The sequence below is a fragment of the Mustela nivalis genome (genome assembly GCF_964662115.1).
Source record: "Mustela nivalis genome assembly, chromosome: 11".
Taxonomy (NCBI): domain Eukaryota; kingdom Metazoa; phylum Chordata; class Mammalia; order Carnivora; family Mustelidae; genus Mustela; species Mustela nivalis.
In genome coordinates, this window is record NC_139030.1 from 33,269,062 (window position 1) to 33,290,824 (window position 21,763).

At 34.3% G+C, this 21,763-nt stretch overlaps 1 protein-coding gene across 5 annotated transcripts in view; it reads left to right on the forward strand.

Annotated features, from left to right (window-relative positions):
• The window catches only part of EPC2 (enhancer of polycomb homolog 2), a 117,128-nt gene that overhangs the window by 90,974 nt on the left and 4,391 nt on the right, over window positions 1-21,763 (forward strand). For 3 of the 5 annotated variants that reach the window (XM_082690908.1, XM_082690905.1, XM_082690909.1), the window contains 8 exons: window positions 1,209-1,357; window positions 2,323-2,455; window positions 4,625-4,816; window positions 8,600-8,689; window positions 10,216-10,361; window positions 10,468-10,811; window positions 19,429-19,565; window positions 21,388-21,547. In XM_082690908.1, coding sequence (XP_082547034.1) covers window positions 1,209-1,357; window positions 2,323-2,455; window positions 4,625-4,816; window positions 8,600-8,689; window positions 10,216-10,361; window positions 10,468-10,811; window positions 19,429-19,565; window positions 21,388-21,547 — 1,351 coding nt within the window. The remainder of the gene's footprint in view (window positions 1-1,208; window positions 1,358-2,322; window positions 2,456-4,624; window positions 4,817-8,599; window positions 8,690-10,215; window positions 10,362-10,467; window positions 10,812-19,428; window positions 19,566-21,387; window positions 21,548-21,763) is intronic. The other 2 variants (XM_082690906.1, XM_082690907.1) reach the window with 2 other exon arrangements.

Below are 21,763 nucleotides of genomic sequence, written 5' to 3' on the forward strand. Positions count from 1 at the left end.
TTTCACTTAGCATAATACACTCTGCTTCCATCCATGCCATTGCAAGTGGCAAGATTGCATTCTTTTTTATGGCTGAGTAATATTTCATTTTATATATGTATATATAGAAAAAGAGATAGGCACACACACACACATCCATTATTCATTCATCAGTCTACAGACATGTGGGCTTTTTCCATATTTTGGCTATTGTGGATAGTGCTCTTACATTGAGGTACATGTTCCCCTTCAGATCACTATTTTTGTATCCCTTGGGTAAATACCTAGTACAGTTGCTGGGTCATAATGTCATATTGAGTTATTAACTCAAGGGTGGAAAGATTGTGTAAATGCAGTCTGTCTGGATACATAGAATAATAAGATACATAGAATAAGGTCTGTTTTTAAGCAAATAGTCCCATGCCTAATATAAATATTCTGTGGTTATTTGATTAAACAAAATATATTAACCATAACTTTCATAGGCAGATAGATGCTGCTAATTACAGCTGAGCCTTGTCTAATTACTAAGCAGGACTTTCACTCTGAGTTGTTAATTAAATCTTCTTAAGAAGAAGGAACTTCTTAACAATACTCCAAAATTCAGAGTTTTCACTTGGTTTTTGCCCTGCAATGAGAGGTGTTAATTACTTTGAAACATAATAATTACATTCCTTGAGATGCTTTATATCCGACTTACAGTTTTTGTATCTTGAGTTTTTGAGTGGTTTTGCTTGTCAAGGCAAGTGTTTATATTGTGGTATATTGAACCTTCCAGCCCACAATTACAGAACTGGATAGATGGATAGAGATCCATTTTGGCTATTTTTAGGTAACCTTGAGTTGACAGAACTGTTTCTCTCTGTCACTAGAAAATATATTGCATCAATTTGAATGGACTACATTTTCTGGTACACTAGGTTTTGTTTCAGGCAGACTTAAGATTTTGTTTACATTGGAATGATCCCTTCTGTTATTCCATCTTTTCAACAATGGGCAACATTTTTTTTTTAAATATTTGAGAGCTGTTTGCTTATACTTCTATTTTCAGAGTTAAATAGATAGGTTCTCTTATGTAGTTGCTGTTTAAGATTATTTTTTACATTTAACATTTTTTTTTTAACATTTTGCTTTTATGGAACATATTTGGATCTCATAAGATTTTGTTGAATGAAAATGGAAATGTGGATAATTGGATTGTTTATTCTTCTAAAATTTATTTTCAATAGAATCGTAAGAATGATGAAGCCTCTTATGAAAAGATGTTGAAGTTGAGACGAGAGTTTAGTAGAGCCATAACAATTTTGGAAATGATTAAGAGAAGAGAGAAAACAAAACGAGAACTATTGCACTTAACCTTAGAAGTTGTGGAGAAAAGGTAACATTGCTACTGTTATATACTAATCAAAGCTTTAGCCAGATGTTGGGTAAAATATAACCAAACCGTATGTTTTGTTTTTTGTCTAGCTTTAAAACAATTGGAATAGATGCTCAAATTCTACATTTTTTGAAGAATTCATGTGTTACTATTTTTTAAAAAATACTAGATTATCAGTTTGGATTTCAAATTTGTGTGTAATACGTATAGCTCCTCTAAGACACTTAATTTTTTTTTTTCCAGAATCCTTGAATTTTATTTAGAAAAGAACCTGGGGGTCATTTTGACCATTCTTTTTATTTAAGTTTCCTTTAAAATTTGAGGGAAATGAATGTTTAGATGATTTTATTTTCTGACTAAGTAGTAAGCATTTTTTGTTTCAGTGCATTTTAACAGTGTGTTCTTTATGGAGTACCTGGGTGGCTCAGGCATCCCACTCTTAATTTCAGCTCAGGTCATAATCTCAGGATCCCGAGATCAAGCCCCCCTCAGCAGAGGACTCCATGTTCAACAGGGAGTCTGCTGGAGATTCTCTCTCTGCTTTTGCCTCTGTGCTCCCCCTTCCTGTGTGCACTCTATCTTTAGAATGGATAAATCTTTAAAAAAAAAATGTGTCTCTAATATGATAGTCATTTTCCTGTATAGTTAAATAAACTATATCAAACCTAACAGTTTTATGTGATTCCTGAGGTAAGCATTCTAAACATCATTTTCCAGTGTTTTAAAATATTAAATATGTGAGAAATTTGTCTTTTGTGTCCCTTCAGAGATTCCTTGGGTTTTTTGGTTGGTTGGTTTTTGCTAAATCCCAAATATGAGCTGCTTTATTCCTGTAAGTTTTCTCTTTTAAGAATAATCTGATTAATTTAATTCTATTTGATTAGTTGTGTTCCAGTTCATTGCAAGATCATTGTTTTTATTTTTAAACTATAAAACATTTTCTTATATTTTGTTACCTTTCCAAGATATCATTTGGGAGACTATGGTGGTGAAATCCTTAATGAAGTGAAAATCAATAGATCAGACAAAGAGTTATATGCCACTCCAGCAACTCTTCATAATGGAAATCATCACAAAGTCCAAGAATGTAAAACTAAGGTGAATATCCTCTGGGGAGAAGCCCATATGGTAATATTGATCAGAGAATTACTGGTTTCATCAGTTGTCTTAGAATACTTTGGTTAAGGAAAACATAATTAACATGTGTTGTTTTTAGTATTTGCCAAGCACTTGCTAGGAATTTTTACGTACGAATTAACTCATTAATCCTTACAGCAGCCCTTTGACACAGATTTTACCCTGGTATGACTTCTAGATCGTATAGCTGATAAGGGGCTGATTCAAGGTTTAGGTCCAGGTCTAATAACAAAAAAACCGTGTGCTTTTCACTATGCCATCTGCTTCCCTACAGAATATGGGTAAATTAAAGTCTACTTTTTATCACTAGCCTTAACAAATCCTGTGTTGGAGTGGCAGGCATCAAAATCTTAAGATTAAAGCTTTCTTCATTGAGACTATTGAAAGTTACTCTTACTTTCATCATCACTTCCAGAACCAGCATTTATCAACTGCTATCTAGTTGGAGTGATTTGAAGAAGTCCTATAACATTCAAATCCTGTTTTCTTCCTAATAGAAAGATCTAGACTCCGTGATTATTTTAGTCTCTCAGACTTTGAGGAATTTTATTTATTCAGGATCCATGTGGTACATTAATTATTCAATTGAGAAATAATAAAAATTAATAAAACTTTAAGGAGTTTAGTTTTAAATAAGAAAAAAGTATTGACTTGAGTATTTAGATAGAGCTTTCTGTGTAGCAGGATTTAAAAAGCAACATAGGGTGTTTGTGGAAAATTCATCTTTTAAAAAATGTACACAATTCTTTTCATGGGTTCATTCTTAAAGGTCAAAGAAGAATGTGGAGCAGGAAGACTCCTCCTTTTATTCAACTGATGTCAATTTAAACACCAAAGTTCTTTCTTATTCATCACAGGCATCTAGCCCACCTACCTGATTCTTTTTCAATCACACTTGCCTCTATAGCCAAAAATTTACCAGTGCAATTAATGTAATTTCCTAAGTTATTTTTTTTAAATCCATTTTATATAAACTAATGCTTTTTTCAGGTATATGATTGATAGGCATAGAATTTGAAATCTCAACCTGAAATTACTGGCAGAATCAGCTTTTATTATGTATTGATTCCTATTTTAGATTATCTGTAAGAATAAACACTCACCCTGTTTACTAGAGTTAGAGATATGGTTGCATCCATTGTTGCTCTACCTCATTATACAGAGATAACTGTATTTGCTTGGTCACACATCCTACCTTAAAATATAGGCAGTTTCTAAGAGGTAGGACTTTTCTTTTGGATGTCATAGCTATATCCATTGTATGAGACTTAGCTATATCACTAAATAATTTGCTATTTAAGCAGCACTTTCATTGTGTATACCATTTTTGACCCTGCAGTAGTTTTAACAAAAATGTGGACTACATGGAAAATGTAGAACTTCCTAAATATTTTTTCACTTTCATATTACTTGTACTTTGGTGCTTAGAATAATCATTTTCAAACTTTTTAAGTAGTGAATTCCTACTTATTAAATGGAATACTGTTATGTTAAAATGCATAGAAATAGAACTTCTCCGCTGAGGAGTGGAGAGCAAGGGGGGTTAGAAACCTACCCCATCAGTCAGTTTCTTGCCAGATGGCCTCTCAAGTGCTGTCACAGAATTCTGGGGTACTTGAGAACAGTTTGATTATTGTTCTGTGAAGGCAGCAATTATGCATTCTAAAAAAGTAAAAGTTTTTTTTCTAGTTAATAAACTTATTTTTCCTCAAAAAAAATTACTAGCTGCAGATTGAAAATAAGTGTAGAAATAAATTAATGAATTTATAATCTAATTCAAGTTATTTGAAAAATAAAATTCATTTTAATACAGTGGATTTAAATAAAATTGAATTTAAGTACTTTTAAATGCTTGCATAATAATAAAGCAATTACTAAAAATCACTAACATCTTAGTTTAAGTATAAATAACAATATAAAAAATTAAGTACCATTACGATTTTTAATCACAACTTGCAAAAAGTAAAACATTTTTCAATTTATGATCACGTAATTTTTGCATACTAAAAACAGTAAATAAAATCACCTCCTGGGTAAAATGTATGTTTTTCAAAGAGCAGTATAGTTTTTCATGATTTCTAAAATGATTTTCATTTCTTCCTTTTGGGGGAAAAATCGTCATGTAAACAGCACCCTCATCATTTGTCTTTGAAAGAAGAGGCTTCTGATGTGGTTCGTCAAAAGAAGAAGTACCCAAAGAAGCCTAAAGCAGAGGCTTTGATAACATCTCAGCAACCCACTCCTGAGACATTGCCTGTGATCAATAAGAGTGATATTAAGCAATATGACTTTCACAGCTCAGATGAAGATGAATTTCCACAGGTGCTTGTTTTAAAACTATTTTAAAGACATTTCCTTTTAGTCTTTTATATTGCTATATTTTAAAACATGATTGACCTCTTAGTTTTGATTCTTATTTTCTTCACCTAATGTTATATAGCATATATACATTTTCCACATTATTTATGTGGCCACTGAAATGATATTTACTTTCCATTATTTTCTATCAGTTGGGTAGAATTTATTCTCTGTGGAGCATTTAGGTGGTTTTCAATTTTATCTTCTGTAAAAGTGAACATTACTATTCTTTCCCCCTATTTTAAAGTAGACTATTAGAGGGGCGCCTGGGTGGCTCAGTCATTAAGCGTCTGACTTCAGCTCAAGTTCATGATCCCTGAGTCCCACTCCCTCTGTTGTGTTCCCTCTCTCACTGTGTCTCTCTCTGTCAAAAAAATAAACAAAATCTTAAAAAAAAAAAAACTATTAGAAATGGATTATCAATATTTTAAGATAGTTAATACCTAATTGTAAATATTCATCAATAATAATTCCCTTTTTTAATTTTTTTAAAAGATTTTATTTATTTATTTGACAGAGATCACAAATAGGCAGAGAGGCAGGCAGAGCGAGAGAGGGGAAGCAGGCTCCCCGCTGAGCAGAGAGCCCGACATGGGGCTCCATCCCAGGACCCTGGGACCATGACCCAAGCCGAAGGCAGAGGCTTCAACCCACTGAGCCACCCAGGCGCCCCAATAATTCCCTTTTTTTAAAAACTATATTCCACCAGCATTTTATTTTATAACTTTGAATGTAAATTTTGCTGCTTTGTTTGGTGATAACCATTTAATTTTAAAGATTAAGAAGAACTAATTCAAGTTGTAAATTGTGAAGACAGTTCTTTGGTTTATATTGCAGCAGTTTATAGCAAAATGTTTGCTATATATTTTAAAAATCTTAATTTTACATTCACAAGTGCTATTTTTAAAACAAGACCTTTGTATATTAAAAGATCAATTTTAAAAGATGAACATGTATTTATAGTTTAGCACCTTGTCTAGCAATACCCTTTTCTTTTTTCTTTTCTATATGGTATAAGCAACCTAAAGAGAATGCTATATAACAAATGCATACTATTTTAACACTTTTGCTTCATTGCTCTAAAAGAAAAAAACTTTTTAAACCAACATTACATATATGTCTGGAAGCAAGATTGTCTATAAAACAGTTATGGTTGTAACTATTTAAAATCTAGAGTTTACATGAAAGTGTAAAATGTGTCCCCTTTGAGTAGATTATGTATTTTTTTTAATTCTTCTATCACTATTACTTCTATCACTATAGATAATATTTTAGTATTTGTCTGGATTGTAACAAATGCACAAAGGTATGTTTAATTTAGTACACTCTTGAAAAACACTTAAGGAAATAATTCATTACTTTTGTCAAAGGATCATCCAGTTAGACTCAGTGCTTTGAATAGCCATAGGACATAGCCATTTTAAAGAAATGAGGAAGTAATGTCCTAACAAATAGTGGTTTTCCATATAGAAATAATAGGGAGGGGCTCTAGGTAGGGGGAACAGCATATGAGTGAAAACATTGCTGCATACACAAAGGAGAAGAGAGTTGGAACAGAATGATGCTTGGAATAGTAGTCGGGTGGCAAATGGCTTCTACATTAAATATACTGGGACATTAAAGAATTTTAAATAAGAATATGACATGGTTTATTATATATCAGTAATAGCCTTATATTGGTAGTACTCAGAAGAGCTTACATAGTTTTGCTTTAGACACCCAGCCCTTTAAGAATGACACATGTGATATTATGACCTCTAGAAACTTTTCCTTTCTAGCTGTAATAAGTCCATCATGTTAATGGTAGGGCACACTCACATGCTAATCGTTCATTCCTCATGCATTTAAGGGACCTTTGTTTCTGTTCTGAATTCTTGTGTTTATTCACATCATACCCAGCCCTCAGACCCACATGAAAATTTCAAAATTTTGATTATATTTTGAAATTTTAGGTTCCTCTCTGTTCTTTTACTAGATCTTTAAAAACCCTCATTAATTTTTATAATGATATCCTCTTGTTACTAAAAAGTATTTACCTACATAATTGGACATCATTCAGTGAGCAGCTATTTTAGGATGTAGCTTTTATAAAATCAGGATTTTATTTCTAAAAAGATCATTAAAATAATCATATGTTTTCTTCTTTGCCCAGTAAACAAGGAAGAAAAGAATAGGAAGCCTTAAGAGAACAATCATTTTAGCTTAAGACTTACCCAACTGATTTGCAGCAGAGCAGAATTAAAAATCCTATCTTTTCTTAGTCACACTTCTGATTCTCTGAATATCAACTCTGTTTTCCTATGTCTCAGACCAAATTCTGGAATGCAGTCCTGGGGAATGGTGGTCGGGACAAAGGGGTGGTATGTTCTATGCAAAAAAATTTTAAGACTTTGTAACCCTTCCCTGTGTGTAGTTTAGAAGAGGTAGACGATATGCAAAGGAATCAAAATATAAAATTCACATTTAAGATTTCCTTTCAAATTTCAGGTTTGGGGCTTTTTAACCTGGGAAGAAGAATCAGCCCCAGCTTACTGTTTCTATGTCTCCCCCTTAGGGTTGGTGGAGGTATATTGGAACCTCAAACAAATGCCTTTCTCCCATGGATGACCCTGCTCAGTGGTAATTACCACAGTTTGGAAATAATGTGGAGACACATTTTTCCTCTCAAAATAGGAAGAGAGGGATTTGTGAGGTTCAAAATTTGCAAGTAAATATGATTGAGCCAGAGTTGTCAGAAAAAGAGATGTACTCCAAAGTGAAATTACGAGACTGCTGAAACTTAAGTACCAAAACTTTTTTTTTTTATTTTAACTGTCATGGGTAGAAGTTTATCTAAACCATATTATTTCTCTGCTGTATCAGAGTATATTTGTATATCATTTAATCCATTTTTATGACATTAATAGAGTTTGTTCTAATGGATCAGTGTTGCCCAGGGGTCCACTCACATTATATAGGGATATTTAATCTAAGATCACAAGGTTCTAGGCAGAATACCTTTTAATTATATGATAGCTTTTTGGAAGTTATTATTTTTTCTTTTGCTGTCAGGTTGTGGGCTTATCACTTCTCTCTGCAGCTAGTCTGCAAGAGGGAAGTCTCCTTTCCTCTTCTAATTTTCTGCTTCTGATCTGCCAAGTTTAAAAAGTGGTTTTACTAAACTGTGTGCTTGAAACTAATATTACACTTTATGTTAACTAACTGGAATTCAAATAAAAACTATTTTAAAAAGTGATTTTTTTTTTTTTAAATGAGTAGGGAAATAAGGAATTCTCTTTGAGAAAAAATATGTGACCTCTAATGTCTTTGAGGGGAGCACTATTCATAAGCCATTTTTTGCTTCCTAGTTTTTGGCTTTATTACAGAGAGAGAAAGTTACTGCATAAAAATACATCTACCTGTGGGTGAAGCATAACTGTCAAAAATAAAGTATGTATGGCCGCATATTATTTACAAAATATAAATGGAATATGTTAAAAGTACTAATTCTTAGGTACTTACATGTTCAGAAGCAATTACATAATACCATGTTGACTTTCCTGCAAGAGCTAATCCATCCCAAGTAATCATGTTTAACCATAGAAAATCTGTGCTAGTCTTTATTTGGGAGAATTTACTGCCTGCTATATAAACTATAGGAGTGATTCACTGTTTGTGGTCAGATTCTGATTTTAGACCATTACAAAGATTGATCTGTTGTTGGCTTTTGAATTCCTAAATGGAATGTATCATGCCTCTTTTTTCTAGGTACCATCCCCAGTATCAGAACCTGAAGAAGAAAATGATCCCGATGGTCCCTGTGCTTTCAGGAGGCGAGCAGGATGCCAGTATTACGCTGTAAGAACTTTGTTTTTATAGTGTTTTTGTGGACTGGAATTAATAGGTAACTCTTGTCAAGGTAATTTTAGTCTTAATGTGAAAACGGGAAGTCCATCAGCATTTTTTTTTTACTGTCCCCTATACACATACCAGTAAAAGATGCTCAGAGGTACTGAGTCCTTTCAGAAGATGTTGAAAATATCAGAATTCTTTACTTGGAAATTAATAATTTAAAATTCCAAATTTTAGAGATTTAGTTTTACTTTAGGCTTTAATTGTAGCTTCATTTTAAAGATTTATTTATTTATTGGAAACAGAAAGTGTATGTGTGCCCCTCTGGGCAGTCAGGGAGGGGCAAAGGGAGAGAGAATCCTGAAGCAGACTCCCTGCTACTCAGGAGGGAGCCCGATGAGGGCCTCAATCCCATGACCCTAAGATCATGACCTGAGCCAAAATCAAGAGTTGGCCACTTAACCAACTGAGCCACGCAGATGCCCCCAAATTTTGATTGTTGCTGCTTATTAAAATTTATTTTAGGCAAGTCCATCTTGTGCATATATACCAAGTAAGGATTAAACATAAAAGAATCATTTTTAGACTTTCCTCATAGCAATATCTTATATAATAATTCTATTCAAACATGTTGACACACTTAGAAATTGCTAGTAAGTCAAGTTTTGGTACAGCATTATGTCAGGAATGACCCTCACTCCCAAATGCTCAGGTTTTCAGATAAGGTATAGCTAATTATAGTTACGCAGATAGCTTTCAGATATGACTTGCAGAGACCATTTGTCTTGGTTTATTTATGTTAACATCTACACTTCCAGTCTTTCAGAGTGTGTGCATATGTGTGTTTAGTGTAGAAGAGGTAGAAAGTTATTTGCAAGTTACACTAATGAGAGAGTGAGAAAATTATTATTAAAAGGTAGAGAAATGTTAAGGCCCAGAAAAATAAAGAAGTGTCAGCCTGACCCATACATGCTTAAAGTACAATTTTGGTTAAAAAAAATTTTCCTTCTGACTTCTCTCAATAGGAAACCTATGAATTACAAACTTTACTATCTCTACTATTTTTTTTTTTTTAATTTTATTTATTTGACGGACAGAGATCCCAAGTAGGCAGAGAGGCAGGCAGAGAGAGAGAGGTGAGGGGGGCAGGCTCCCTGCTGAGCAGAGAGCCCACTGTGGGGACTCTGAGATCATGACCTGAGTGGAAGGCAGAGTCTTAACCCTCTGAGCCACTCAGCCACCCCATATCTCTACTTTTCTACATAGATATTAAATGCATATTTTTCTTTAAAGACATATTTCTTCTAAAAAATATTCTACCCTAAAATATTAAATTCAATTTGAGTGATTTTGGTGAGTGAACTTTTCATTCAGTTTTATAAAATTTTATCTTGTTAATGTCACTTAAACCCTAATTTTACAGTTTCATAACTAAATTTTAATTGATCTGCTAATGCTGTACTTTATTTTTAGCATGATTTGACTTCTCTTCAGAGTTACTTCGTGAGTTTTAATTTTTTTTTTCTTTTCAGCCTCGTTTGGACCAAGCTAACCACTCATTTGAAAATTCAGAATTGGCAGATTTGGATAAGTTGAGATACAGGCATTGCCTTACAACACTCACAGTCCCAAGAAGATGTATAGGATTTGCAAGGAGGCGAATTGGCAGAGGTGGAAGGTAAACTATTTGTTTTGGCCTGGGTTTTTTTTGTAAGCTGGAAGGGAAGATACAGAGAAAATGTTAAGTTCTTCCAGATAATATTTGGTTTTATATTGTTTTTCAGGGTCATTATGGACCGAATATCCACAGAACATGACCCAGTCCTGAAACAGATAGACCCTGAAATGCTGAATGGTTTTTCAAGCTCTTCCCAAACTATAGACTTTTCTTCTAATTTCACTCGGACCAATGCTTCCAGTAAACATTGTGAAAATAGACTGTCCCTTTCTGAAATACTAAGCAATATCAGATCATGTCGACTACAGTGTTTCCAGCCAAGGCTACTAAATTTACAGGACAGTGATAGTGAAGAATGTACCTCAAGAAAATCAGGGCAGACTGTGAACAATAAAAGAGTTTCTGCAGCATCTGTAGCTTTATTGAACACCAGCAAGAATGGCATATCAGGTAAGCTATCATTTTGTTAAAATATATCCTGCTCTTTTTTTCTCCTTAATTTTCATTATCCACTAAAGTGCCAAGTGCTCAGGATAAATTTTGAAGGTTTATTTTCATAATCCCACTGAAGAAAGGAATTTTTTATCTTAATCTACTACAGTTTTTTTCCCAGCCTAAGAAGCTAAACTCTATTACTGTGCTTCACATTTTAAACAATGTCCTAAAACCTGTAAAACCCTGACTTATATTTTGAGCATGTGTGCCTGGTATGGTAAATGTGTAGGCAGAATGCATAGAAGTTCCCTATAGGCAAAAGGGTTATAAGCTGCTGCCAGATTTTCGTAGCCATAGTGTGCACTTGTTAAAGAAAGTTTCCCTTTTTTGTATACTAGCTTTGCTCAAATGTAGGCATTGCTCCTAGGAGTACCACTGAATTCTTTGTTTCTGAAAAATTATTTTTTTAAGAAGCTCCCCATGAATAGTTATAATTTTATTTGATAGCTTACCTCTGATCAGAGAGAAATCACAAGTAGGCAGAGGCAGGCAGAGAGAGAGAGGAGGAAGCAGGCTCCCCACTGAGCAGAGAGCCCGACGTGGGGCTTGATCCCATGACCCTGGGATCATGACCTGAACTGAAGGCAGAGGCCTTAACCCACTGAGCCACCCAGGCACCCGCGTTTTAGTTTTTAAATTTGGTCTCAGTCATGTTCAGTCTTTTTCTGTTACTGGGCTGCTTATTTTTAAACTTGACCTAGACATTTATCTGTTTAAAGATTATAATAGAAAATTGAATTTGTTGAGTGATTAGAGGTTTACATGTTGTTCCTCCAAATTAGTTACTTTTCTCTAAGCAAACTTAGGCAAGGAAAATGGTATCCCATTATATAAAGTTCATTGATCTGTGAAGTTTAATGAGGTTTTGAAGCTGAAATAGATAAATACCAAATATGATTTGTGGTGGTAAGCTTCTTAGAAATCTAAAGGTAATAGGAAGTTGACGAATATTAGGTCAGATTATTTTTTTCTGCCAGCCCCATGACAGTGTTCAAATTATTTAACTGAACCAGAATTCCTGTACCAAAAATTACTCAAAATAATTTTTGCCAAAAAGGGAGTTTAAAAATATCTCAATACAGGCATTTATAATTAGATTTGATAGTAGATTGAGTTTCTTCTCTAACAATGTGTACCATACCAAAAAACGATTTTACTTTTCATCTCAACATGAGTATGACCAGATATTTGCAGCTTTCTATTGTACATTCCCAGTAAACTCCAGAAGGATTTGACTTGACTCTTCCCCAGAAAATATGTATAGGTTGTGTATGTTATTGTATCATCATTACTCTATCTGTATAGATTCAGAATATAACTTACTGAAACTTAAATAATTCCATAATAATTGGCTCTAGAATTTTATGACACTGTCATAATACATCAGCATAATGTAAGCATTAAAAGTACCTTAGGCACGCATGTACCTTTCAGGTAACTTAAGTGACAAATATGTGATGTTAACTTCATAGTAAATTTTTTTAATTTTTGCCTTTCCCCTACCATTAAAAAAAATAGTCTTTTTGGTCTGTATATTTTCTGTCTTAATTTTTTAGTATTCTCATCACAGTACCATTTCCTTCTTGACAAATTTCAAGACTTATGCAAAAACTAAGCTGCATTAGAATCAGTGTCCTGTTTTTTTGTTTTGTTTTGTTTTAAAGATTTTATTTACTTATTTGACAGAGAGCACAATGTGGGAGTGCAGGCAAAGAGGGAAGCAGGCTCCCTGCTGAACGAGGAGCCCAATGTAGTACTCAATCCCAGGACTCCGGGATCATGACCTGAGCCGAAGGTCGCCTAACCTACTGAGCCACTCAGGCACCCCTAGAATTAGTTTTTAAATAGAAATTTTCAGGTGTATATTTAGTTCTGTTGCTAGAGTAAAGGAAGTTTGTTTGAAGTTTTCCTTCTTAGCTGTGATCCTCTAGTAGTTATTGAGGCCACAAGTTTATATATATATATGCGCATTTGTTTTGAAACACTAGACACAGGTACATAAATGCATGATGGCACAGCATTTTCTAAGCAATTGAGAAGCCATAACAGTTTTAAGTACCCATTTGTACCAGTTCTGTTCATTACATAGTTCTTTCAGTTCTGGTTAGGTGATTTAAGTGGATTTCACTACAGTTCAGTAAATACTGATAGAATTCCTTCATCAACTTAAAGAGAAGGATGTAGGAGTTTTTAGAAAGTTGGTAATTTTATGTTTGATGGACATAGACGAAAGAATTGAACACTCGTCTGTTTTTTATTTCTTTTAATTCTTTTCATCTTTAGGCCTTTATTAATACTGTTGCCCTCTGCATATTCTTGGTGGACTTGGTCATGAGAGGGTGTTGGTCTTTAAGAGTAAAAAGACTAACACAGGACCATATATTTACCTTACAGAGTGTATCACTGAGCTAGACAGATTACAAGAACTGAATTTTCTGTTTCACAGGTGGGAAATCGCAACAAATAAAGTGTTTAATCAGAAATAGAAATCTCATACCCTTGTCAGTAATATTTATATCACAAGTTTTTTAGTTCTTAAAAAAACTTGAAGGTTAGTGGCAAAGAATTTTATTTTGTTAATAACCCAGTTAATATTTCCTATGTCCTAAATATATTCTGATTGTTATTTGTGATATCATAAAGGACTTAAAACAAATTGAAATGTATGTCCTAGGTATTAAAAGAACTAAAACTGAAGACTCCATTTTAAAGCAAAGACAAATGTCTTACTATTAATAAAGATCTGTTTTCTTAGTTGAAAAAGTCTTCTCAATAGCAGGACAGAAAGGAAAGATAGATTGTGCTGAACATGGCAAGTGAGTAACCAAGGAAAACTAATTTCACACATAATTATTTGAAATTATTAATATACAAAGCACTATGTTAAGTGTTTGAGAGTTGTGGTTTTACAAGACAATAATCCTTTAAAGGAGCTTACAGCACATTGCAAGTATTACATTCTTTATATAATAGATGATAAAGTTTTTAGTCATTTGAAACTGCAGTATTTAACTATTCGTTTGAGAGATTGTTCTTAAATCCAAAACTTAAGAAAATGGACTGCATATCTTAAAGTAGTTTTGCCTGGGGCACCTGGCAGTTTCAGTTGGTATAAAATGTGACTCTTGATCTCAGGGTTGTGAGTTCAAGCCCCATGTTGGGTGTAGAGACTACTTTTGAATGAATGAAAGAATCTTTATTGTTTCAGACTTGAAGAGCTGGATTAACTTACATTTAACCTTAGTTTTGACTAACACATGGATGCAGTGAGCATTTTTTTCCTCCCATTTGTCTTCATATATTGAATAGATATTAGTAGCCTTTTGACCAGCTGCAAATATTTTAACATTACCAATTTGTAAGAACATCAGTACTATGGACAGTTTTCCAGGAGAAATTCTTGATTTTAAAATTTTTGTCCGGTTCTTTTTCATTCTTAAATTGCTACGAAATGTTTGCAAGTATAAAAGTCTTTGAATAGGTAAAACTACATTTTCACAACTAGCCAAGGTACTTCACAAGGTTTCGTTTTTAACTTATGGTTGCTTCCAAAGGCATGAGAAATAGGTTCAGATTTCAGGAATTAAAAGATTTTAGTTACACTGCTCAAGGAAATAATACTAAAATTTCAGTTGTAACTATTTAGGTTGGGTATCAGAAGTTAAAATGGGGTCTTTAAAGATTTTATTTTATTTTTTAAGCAATCTCTACACCCAATGTGGGACTCAAACCTATAACCCTCAGATCAGGAATCACATACTCTACCAACTGAGCCAATCAGATGCCCCTTAAATGGGTCTTTATTTTCTTTATTCTTACATTTGATTTGTTCCTCATTCTTCATCCCCTCACCCCTGACCGTACTTCCCATCTTCACCCTTTGTACCCTCACAGTTTTGCAGTCTGTTCATTAGTTTGCCTTTAACTGTGAGAGTTACATTATAAAGATGTGTGTAGTCCTAGACAAATAATGTCAACTTTGAAGGATTGAAAGATTTATCCTCACAGTAGCTCTGATGGTTTATGTGAACTTTCACTTTCACTAGAACTACAAGGTATAAAATAGGTCTCTCTTCCTCACCCCCGTCAGCCCCAGATCTCTCTTTTAAAACAAAAGTGCATATAGTCAACATTGCTTCAATAAAGCATATATTAAGACTTTTGTAACAAAGACCTACCCTGTAGATGAAGAAATACTGCATAATAGTATATTCATTTTGACTTTTAGATAACCTTTACTACCATATTAGATGTTCTTCATTAAAATATGAAAACATGATCTAGGCTAGTGTTTAAAAAAATCCGTATCTTCCCAAGAATACACACTTTATTAGCCCACTTAGAGAAACACTGCATTAAAAATAATTTTAAAAAGGCACACAAACACAAAAACCATATGTTCATGTTCTGTTGTGAGATGGTCATCCAGAAGATCCAGAATGTGTTTCCTTTAGATTTTTCTTCTGCTAGCAAATACTCAGGAAGACTTCTCACATAAGAATACTTCTGTGGGCCCAAGTTTAAGAAACAGTGATCTTGGACTTTAGAATTATTAAACCAGTGTAAAATATAGTGGAGATACCTTGAGTATATTTTTGATGGATCACTGTCAGAATATTGGAGGGAAAGCTAATAAGGGGTCAGCCTAGCAGATCACCATACAGAAACCACATACCTGAAAAGTGAAAGATGAAATGAGAATGCCTAGGACTTTTGAAAACAAAATCAACATTCCAAGGATGGTGACAGATATTCTAAGAAAAAATACATAGATTCATCTAGTGAGCAAAGCAAATGATAAATCTAAGATGAGTAATGAGCCAGATACCAAAAATTAAACACACACACACACACACACACACACACACACACACACACAAAAAACAAAAAAACAGAAAGCTTAGGGGCTTTAGTGAAAAACAGACTATTGGTTATATACACAAAATATTTAGAAATGCAAGTATACCACTGATGTGTATAGAATGATATATTTGCATATATAAGGAGGAAAGTTATATAATATGTATACCTATCTTTCAGCATGTATTAACCATAGAGATTTGGAAAACTTCCTACTCCAATAAAAGGACACTTCCCATCTATCTAAATTAATGAAATACTGCTCCCTTCACAAAACAGATTTGTGGTTACTTTTAAACTGGCAGGACTTGTAGGGATGGAGTAGCTTAGATTTATGACCAGCATAAATTTCAGTTTTAATCTAGTAATTTACGAGCAATTAGTGGAAAGAACTTGGCTTGGCCCTAAGCAATAGAAGCAGATAGGTTTTTTGTTGTTCTTCATTCCCAGTTCCGTTTTTTCCGCTATAACCCCCTCCCCCCGCCCAAGGCTAGTCTCCCTTATTGTCTATCTCATCGCTAAACAGATTTCTTCACACTGTAACTGCGACCTTTCCCAGCATGTTTTAATGTTCGCCTTTTGATGACTGCAAGTCAGTGTACAAAATAAATTTCTTGTGAAAGTATCTGAGTAATTTGTGAAAGGAAGAATAATCAGTAGAGATGGTGCTTTCAGTCAAACCACCCACCAAGTCTACCTACCATTAAGGCAGCCGTAACAATGAAAATTCAGTATGGTGCCTGTGCCATTAAAATCATATATTTCTTACCACTTTCCATTCACCCTAACAAAATGAAAGGATTTTTTGTATGTGTTCTAATTCTGTGCCACAGTTATTAATTGCTCTTTTTGTCTAAAGAGTTGAAATAATACTGAACAACGTTCCAGAAGATTCTGAATGAGGAACATCAGCTTGTTTTCAAACCCAAAACTTGATAATAAAGAATTAGATGTCAAAAATGAATGTAACATGCTAAGCTTGAGAAGAAGAGAAAAAAAATGTCATTTTTTTCAAGTATAATCTTAGAATTAAATTGAGTTTATATCAGTGATTCTCAACCAGTAATGGGATCAGGGATGAAATTTTTGGCATTAGAGTTAGCCTAGGTTTATAAAGGTTAGGAAACACTGATCATTAATTTGAATAATTTGGATTGAGTCTTGTTGAAATTTTAATGAGTTTTCTATGAGGAAAAGGATGGGGTTCCTGAGCAGATTTATGGTCTCAACAGAAAAGGGCAATAAGTAGACATATCCTCTCTTCCCCAAAAGAGACAGCCTTTTTAATATATATGTAAATGATCATCCATTCATAAAAACCAAGTAGAACACCTATAGTTGGCAGTACTTTGCTAGTCATAGACTACTGGCACAGGCACCTATAGTTGGCAGTACTTTGCTAGTCATAGACTACCAAGTAATATATATATATTTTTTAATTAAAAAGTGCTTTTTGTTCTTTGTACTAGTTTAGGTTCATAGTTACTCTGAATTAGTGAGATTTCTGTGTCATGATTTTCTGAATTAAAAGATTTTGAAGAAGATTCTCAGTGTTCTCTCTCTGTGTTTTGAAATAGCCTTAAATGTATATTCACTTAATTTGGTTTGTTCCTCACATTATCACTGTAACCTCCCATCTTTCACCACAACAAAAAAACTCAGCTCTAGGTGAACATAATGCTGAGGGAGTAGACGGTGCTAACACCCAGATTCCAAGTCCATTTCATTTGAATTGGCACACTGTACACCTAAGACTTAAACAGATTTATTTGGGTTTAACTTAAGATTTTTCCTTTCTGCCTTTTATCTAATAAACTATTTTTCATCTCTTTCCCAAGGTTTTCAAACAGCTGGAAATTCATGAATACTTCACATTTTCATTTGATTTTGAAGATTGTAAATTTAGAATTAAAAATACTTTTTTCATTTAAAAATAGAACACTTGCAGTGAATTTAACATGTGCAGACAAAGAAAACATTTGATTTTGTTGGTAATTCAGTAAGATAACTAATGTGTACTTCAAAAACACAGGTAATATTAAAATTTTGGAGTGAGCACTTTCACAGCCCCAGGTCTTTTAATCTCCTAAAAATAAAATTGCTATCTAAGAACTATTTTTCCTTCATAGTCCAATACAAATTTTAATGATAATATTGCAGAACAGAAATGAAATCCTGTCTAATGCTTTGTCCATCTCTGGGGCCTAACTCCCTTTTCATAGAAAATAGACTATTATTCATAACATATATTATGCCATCACATTTTTTAAAGTTTCTCATTTGTAATTGTACCAAATGGAAAACTTGGGGGTAGGGGGGTAGTTAAGTAACTTCGGTTGAGGGTGTAGTCTTCTAGCTAAACCCCTTTAGGTCCTGTTGATTTGATTGCTCAATTGCATTTAAAGGTTGACTCATTAGTTGGTATTTTTGATGTATTTTTTCTTTCCAACACCACCACAGACTTTATCACAAGAACATTTATAGTTTATTTTGCCCTATATTCACTTAACTCTTAATGTAGCAGTCTGCATCATCATGGATAGTAAATACTTGCTGATTCAAAGAAATAGTTGGGAGAGAGGAAAGAAAGCAATGAAAAATAGAGGAAAATTATCTAGTAGTAGATGTATTCTGATGAGACTTAGAATTTCTTGGTTTTGATAATGTACTAACTTCTCTGGAAATAGCTTTGGGTCCTCAACTCAGTTCATCAGTGATCTACTTGAAAACCAGTGAATGAAAATGTAGAAAAATGTTGCCTGTTACAACTTTTTCTTAGCTAATCTTTTAAATGAAAGTTTTAGATGTCTTTTTTTTTTTTTTTTAAGATTTTATTTATTTATTTGACAGACGGAGATCGCAAATAGGCAGAGAGGCAGGCAGAGACGGGGGGGGGGGGTTTGAGGGGAACGGGCTCCCCGCTGAGCAGAGATCCTGATGTGGGGATCGATCCCAGGACCCTGGGATCATGACCTGAGCCGAAGGCAGAGGCTTTAACACACTGAGCTACCCAGGCACCCCTTAGATGTCTTATTTTTACTTGAAATCTAACTTTCATTAACACTGTATGACATTATATCGGAGGATGCATTCTACCTTTAATTTTCTGAATAATTCTCTGATGTCTAGCCCATATTTATATTTGGGTTTATCTTAAGATTTTTATTTTTATATTTTAGGTTTAACTTAAGACTTACTTTAGCAAAAGATCTATATTGGCTTAAAACGAATGATTATACTAGGTCAACATCTTTGTCCTCTACTCTGATTTGTAATCAGAGAAAATGCCCTAAATGGAAACCAGCAATAAGGATTGTTTACAGTCTTGCAGATGGTCCTGCTTTCTTACTAAGGCCATCACTTAGTCATTATAATTGTTTGCATTAATAAATGAAAGTTTTTCTCATTATATAGTTACCAAGATATAGTGAACTAAGAGTGATCTCAAAGACACGAAGTCTGAATAAATGGTTAGAATCTTCATGTTAGAACTATGTTACACAGTAAATACATATAGGAACTTTTTTAGCATGTGACATTAGAAGATTGTGGATGTAAGCATAAACCAGTTTTGCTTTTTATTGGGTTTTTGCAGATGTATGATTTACAGTTGCTTTTCATCTTGCATAATCATTTTATATTGTATTCTGCTTGTGTTGTTAAAAAAGTACTTTAAAACATACTTATTTCTGAAATGAATGTCTTTTACCAGTAACAGGGGGTATCACAGAAGAGCAGTTTCAGACACATCAACAGCAATTAGTTCAAATGCAAAGGCAGCAGCTTGCTCAGCTTCAGCAGAAACAGCAATCTCAGCATTCCTCACAACAGACACATCCAAAAGCACAGGTAAACTTGTCTTTCAGTCATGGTTGTATTTTTTTTTCCTCCCCTTTCATAATTACATAATTTTGTTCAATTTTAGTCAGTTCACAGAGGATAACCTGGATAGTTTTCTATTTAATGAGGGAAGTACTTCAATCAAATATGGTATTTGTAATTCAGGAAAGAAGCTACTTTGTTTTAAAGCGTTATTGAGAATTTGTAGAAGAAATTATATACCGTTAGAACTATCATCACCACCCCTACAGCCCCCAAAACTTCTTTTTTCTTTTTTCTTTTTTCTTTTTTTATATATTAGAGAGCATGAATTTGGTGGAGGGGCAGAGGGAGAGGGAAAAGCAGACCCCCTGCTGAGCAAGGAGCACAACGCAGGACTTGATCCCAGGACCCTAGGTTCACGATCTGAGCCGAAGGCAGACACTTAACCCAACTGAGCCACCTAAGCACCCTATTTCTTTTTTCCCCAAGAATATAACTTTTCTACCCCTTTCCTAAACTGTGTGTTTAAGTGCCATTTGGATGTGCCCAATGTGCTGAGAGATCATTCTCTTGAATTATACAGTAAATCTAAACAACATAGCCCCTTGTCTCTTTGAACCACATTCCCCTGAAGAAAAAAATTGCCGTCAGGTGAAGTTGTTTTCCGTAGGCATGATTAAATGAATACGCTAGAGATAAGAATAAAAATAACTTATGAAATTGTAATTGCCAGAAGAAACTCGCCCTGCAAGCACCTTGATAAAAGCCCTGTAAGACTTATTTTGAATTCGTGGCCTCCAGAACTGTAGGAGAATAAGTTTCTGTTGTTTAAGCCACTAAAAATAAAGCTGTTTAATTGAAAAGTTGTTTCAAATTTGAGCCATCTGCAAGAAAGACATCTAGCATTTTAGGTCTTAATTCTGTTGCTTCATAATTCCACAAGTAATTCTGAAGGAATAACTGAGATGAGCTTAGTCTTCGTTGTATTCTCTGAGCTCTCAGGTCAGCATCTGCTGATGGAAGTTCAGTTCAGCCTCGGGATCACTAGATATGCTAACCTTGCAAATTCTGAATCCAACAACATGAAAATATCAGTGACATCAGGACCCCTCAGCATTCTTCTAGCATCCAGTTGGATTTGGGCCTGGCCACCATTCTAGAGCTGTTGACTGTTACTAACAGCCAACCAGTTTCATACAGAAACAAGAGTAATAGCCATTAAACTTTGTTTGCTTTTCTCTTGGGTAACTAGCCTCCTGCAGGGTTAGACCAGACATGTTTTTACATTGTGATAAAAGTGATAAAAGTTCCTATGATTTCCTTTTGTCCATAGTATCTAGATTTTCGAGTATTTTTTTTTAATTTTTTTAATATCTTTAATTTTTTTTTTTTTTTTTTTTTTAGATTTTTATTTATTTGACAGAGATCACAAGTCGGCAGAGAGGCAGGCAGAGAGAGAGGAGGAAGCAGGCTCCCTGCTGAGCAGAGAGCCCGATGCGGGGCTCGATCCCAGGACCCCGAATCATGACCCAAGCCAAAGGCAGAGGCTTAACCCACTGAGCCACCCAGGTGCCCCTATCGAGTATTTTTAAAGGAATTTGTTAACACTGGAAAAATTAATAGAGTATTAAAGGTTTGAGGTTTTTAATTCCCTAGTTCTGTCTCCAGAATAGTTGCTTCTCAGTTTTTAGTCATTTCCCTGCTTCATATGCCAAAAATAGTCTGTGGAGTCCTAGATCTCTTAATCTAAACACTAACTGTTCAAGATGAAAAAGGCAGCTGTCTTTTGATTCGCCCATTTCTTAATCACATCTGAAAAATTGAAAGTATAATTTTGTTGCTCTTACAGGGCTCAAGCACCTCTGACTGTATGTCTAAAACACTTGACTCAGCCAGCGCCCACTTTGCTGCATCCGCAGTGGTCAGTGCACCTGTTCCAAGTCGTGGTGAGGTAGCCAAGGAGCAGAACACTGGCCACAACAACATAAACGGTGTTGTCCAACCTTCAGGTAAGCCTCTGGTTTCGTGTAGTGACTTATTAGCTCAAAGTTGTAACTCACTGATTTGAAATATGGTTATTATTTAAATGCAAAGTGAAAGCATTGTACAAGAAGTCAGTCAGGACTCTTCAGAATTTCTTTGGATATGTGTGGTGGGAATAGCTGAATGTTTTCTAGAATTGACATAGCACCTGCTCCCTGTTTCCTCCTGCATCCACTAGATAA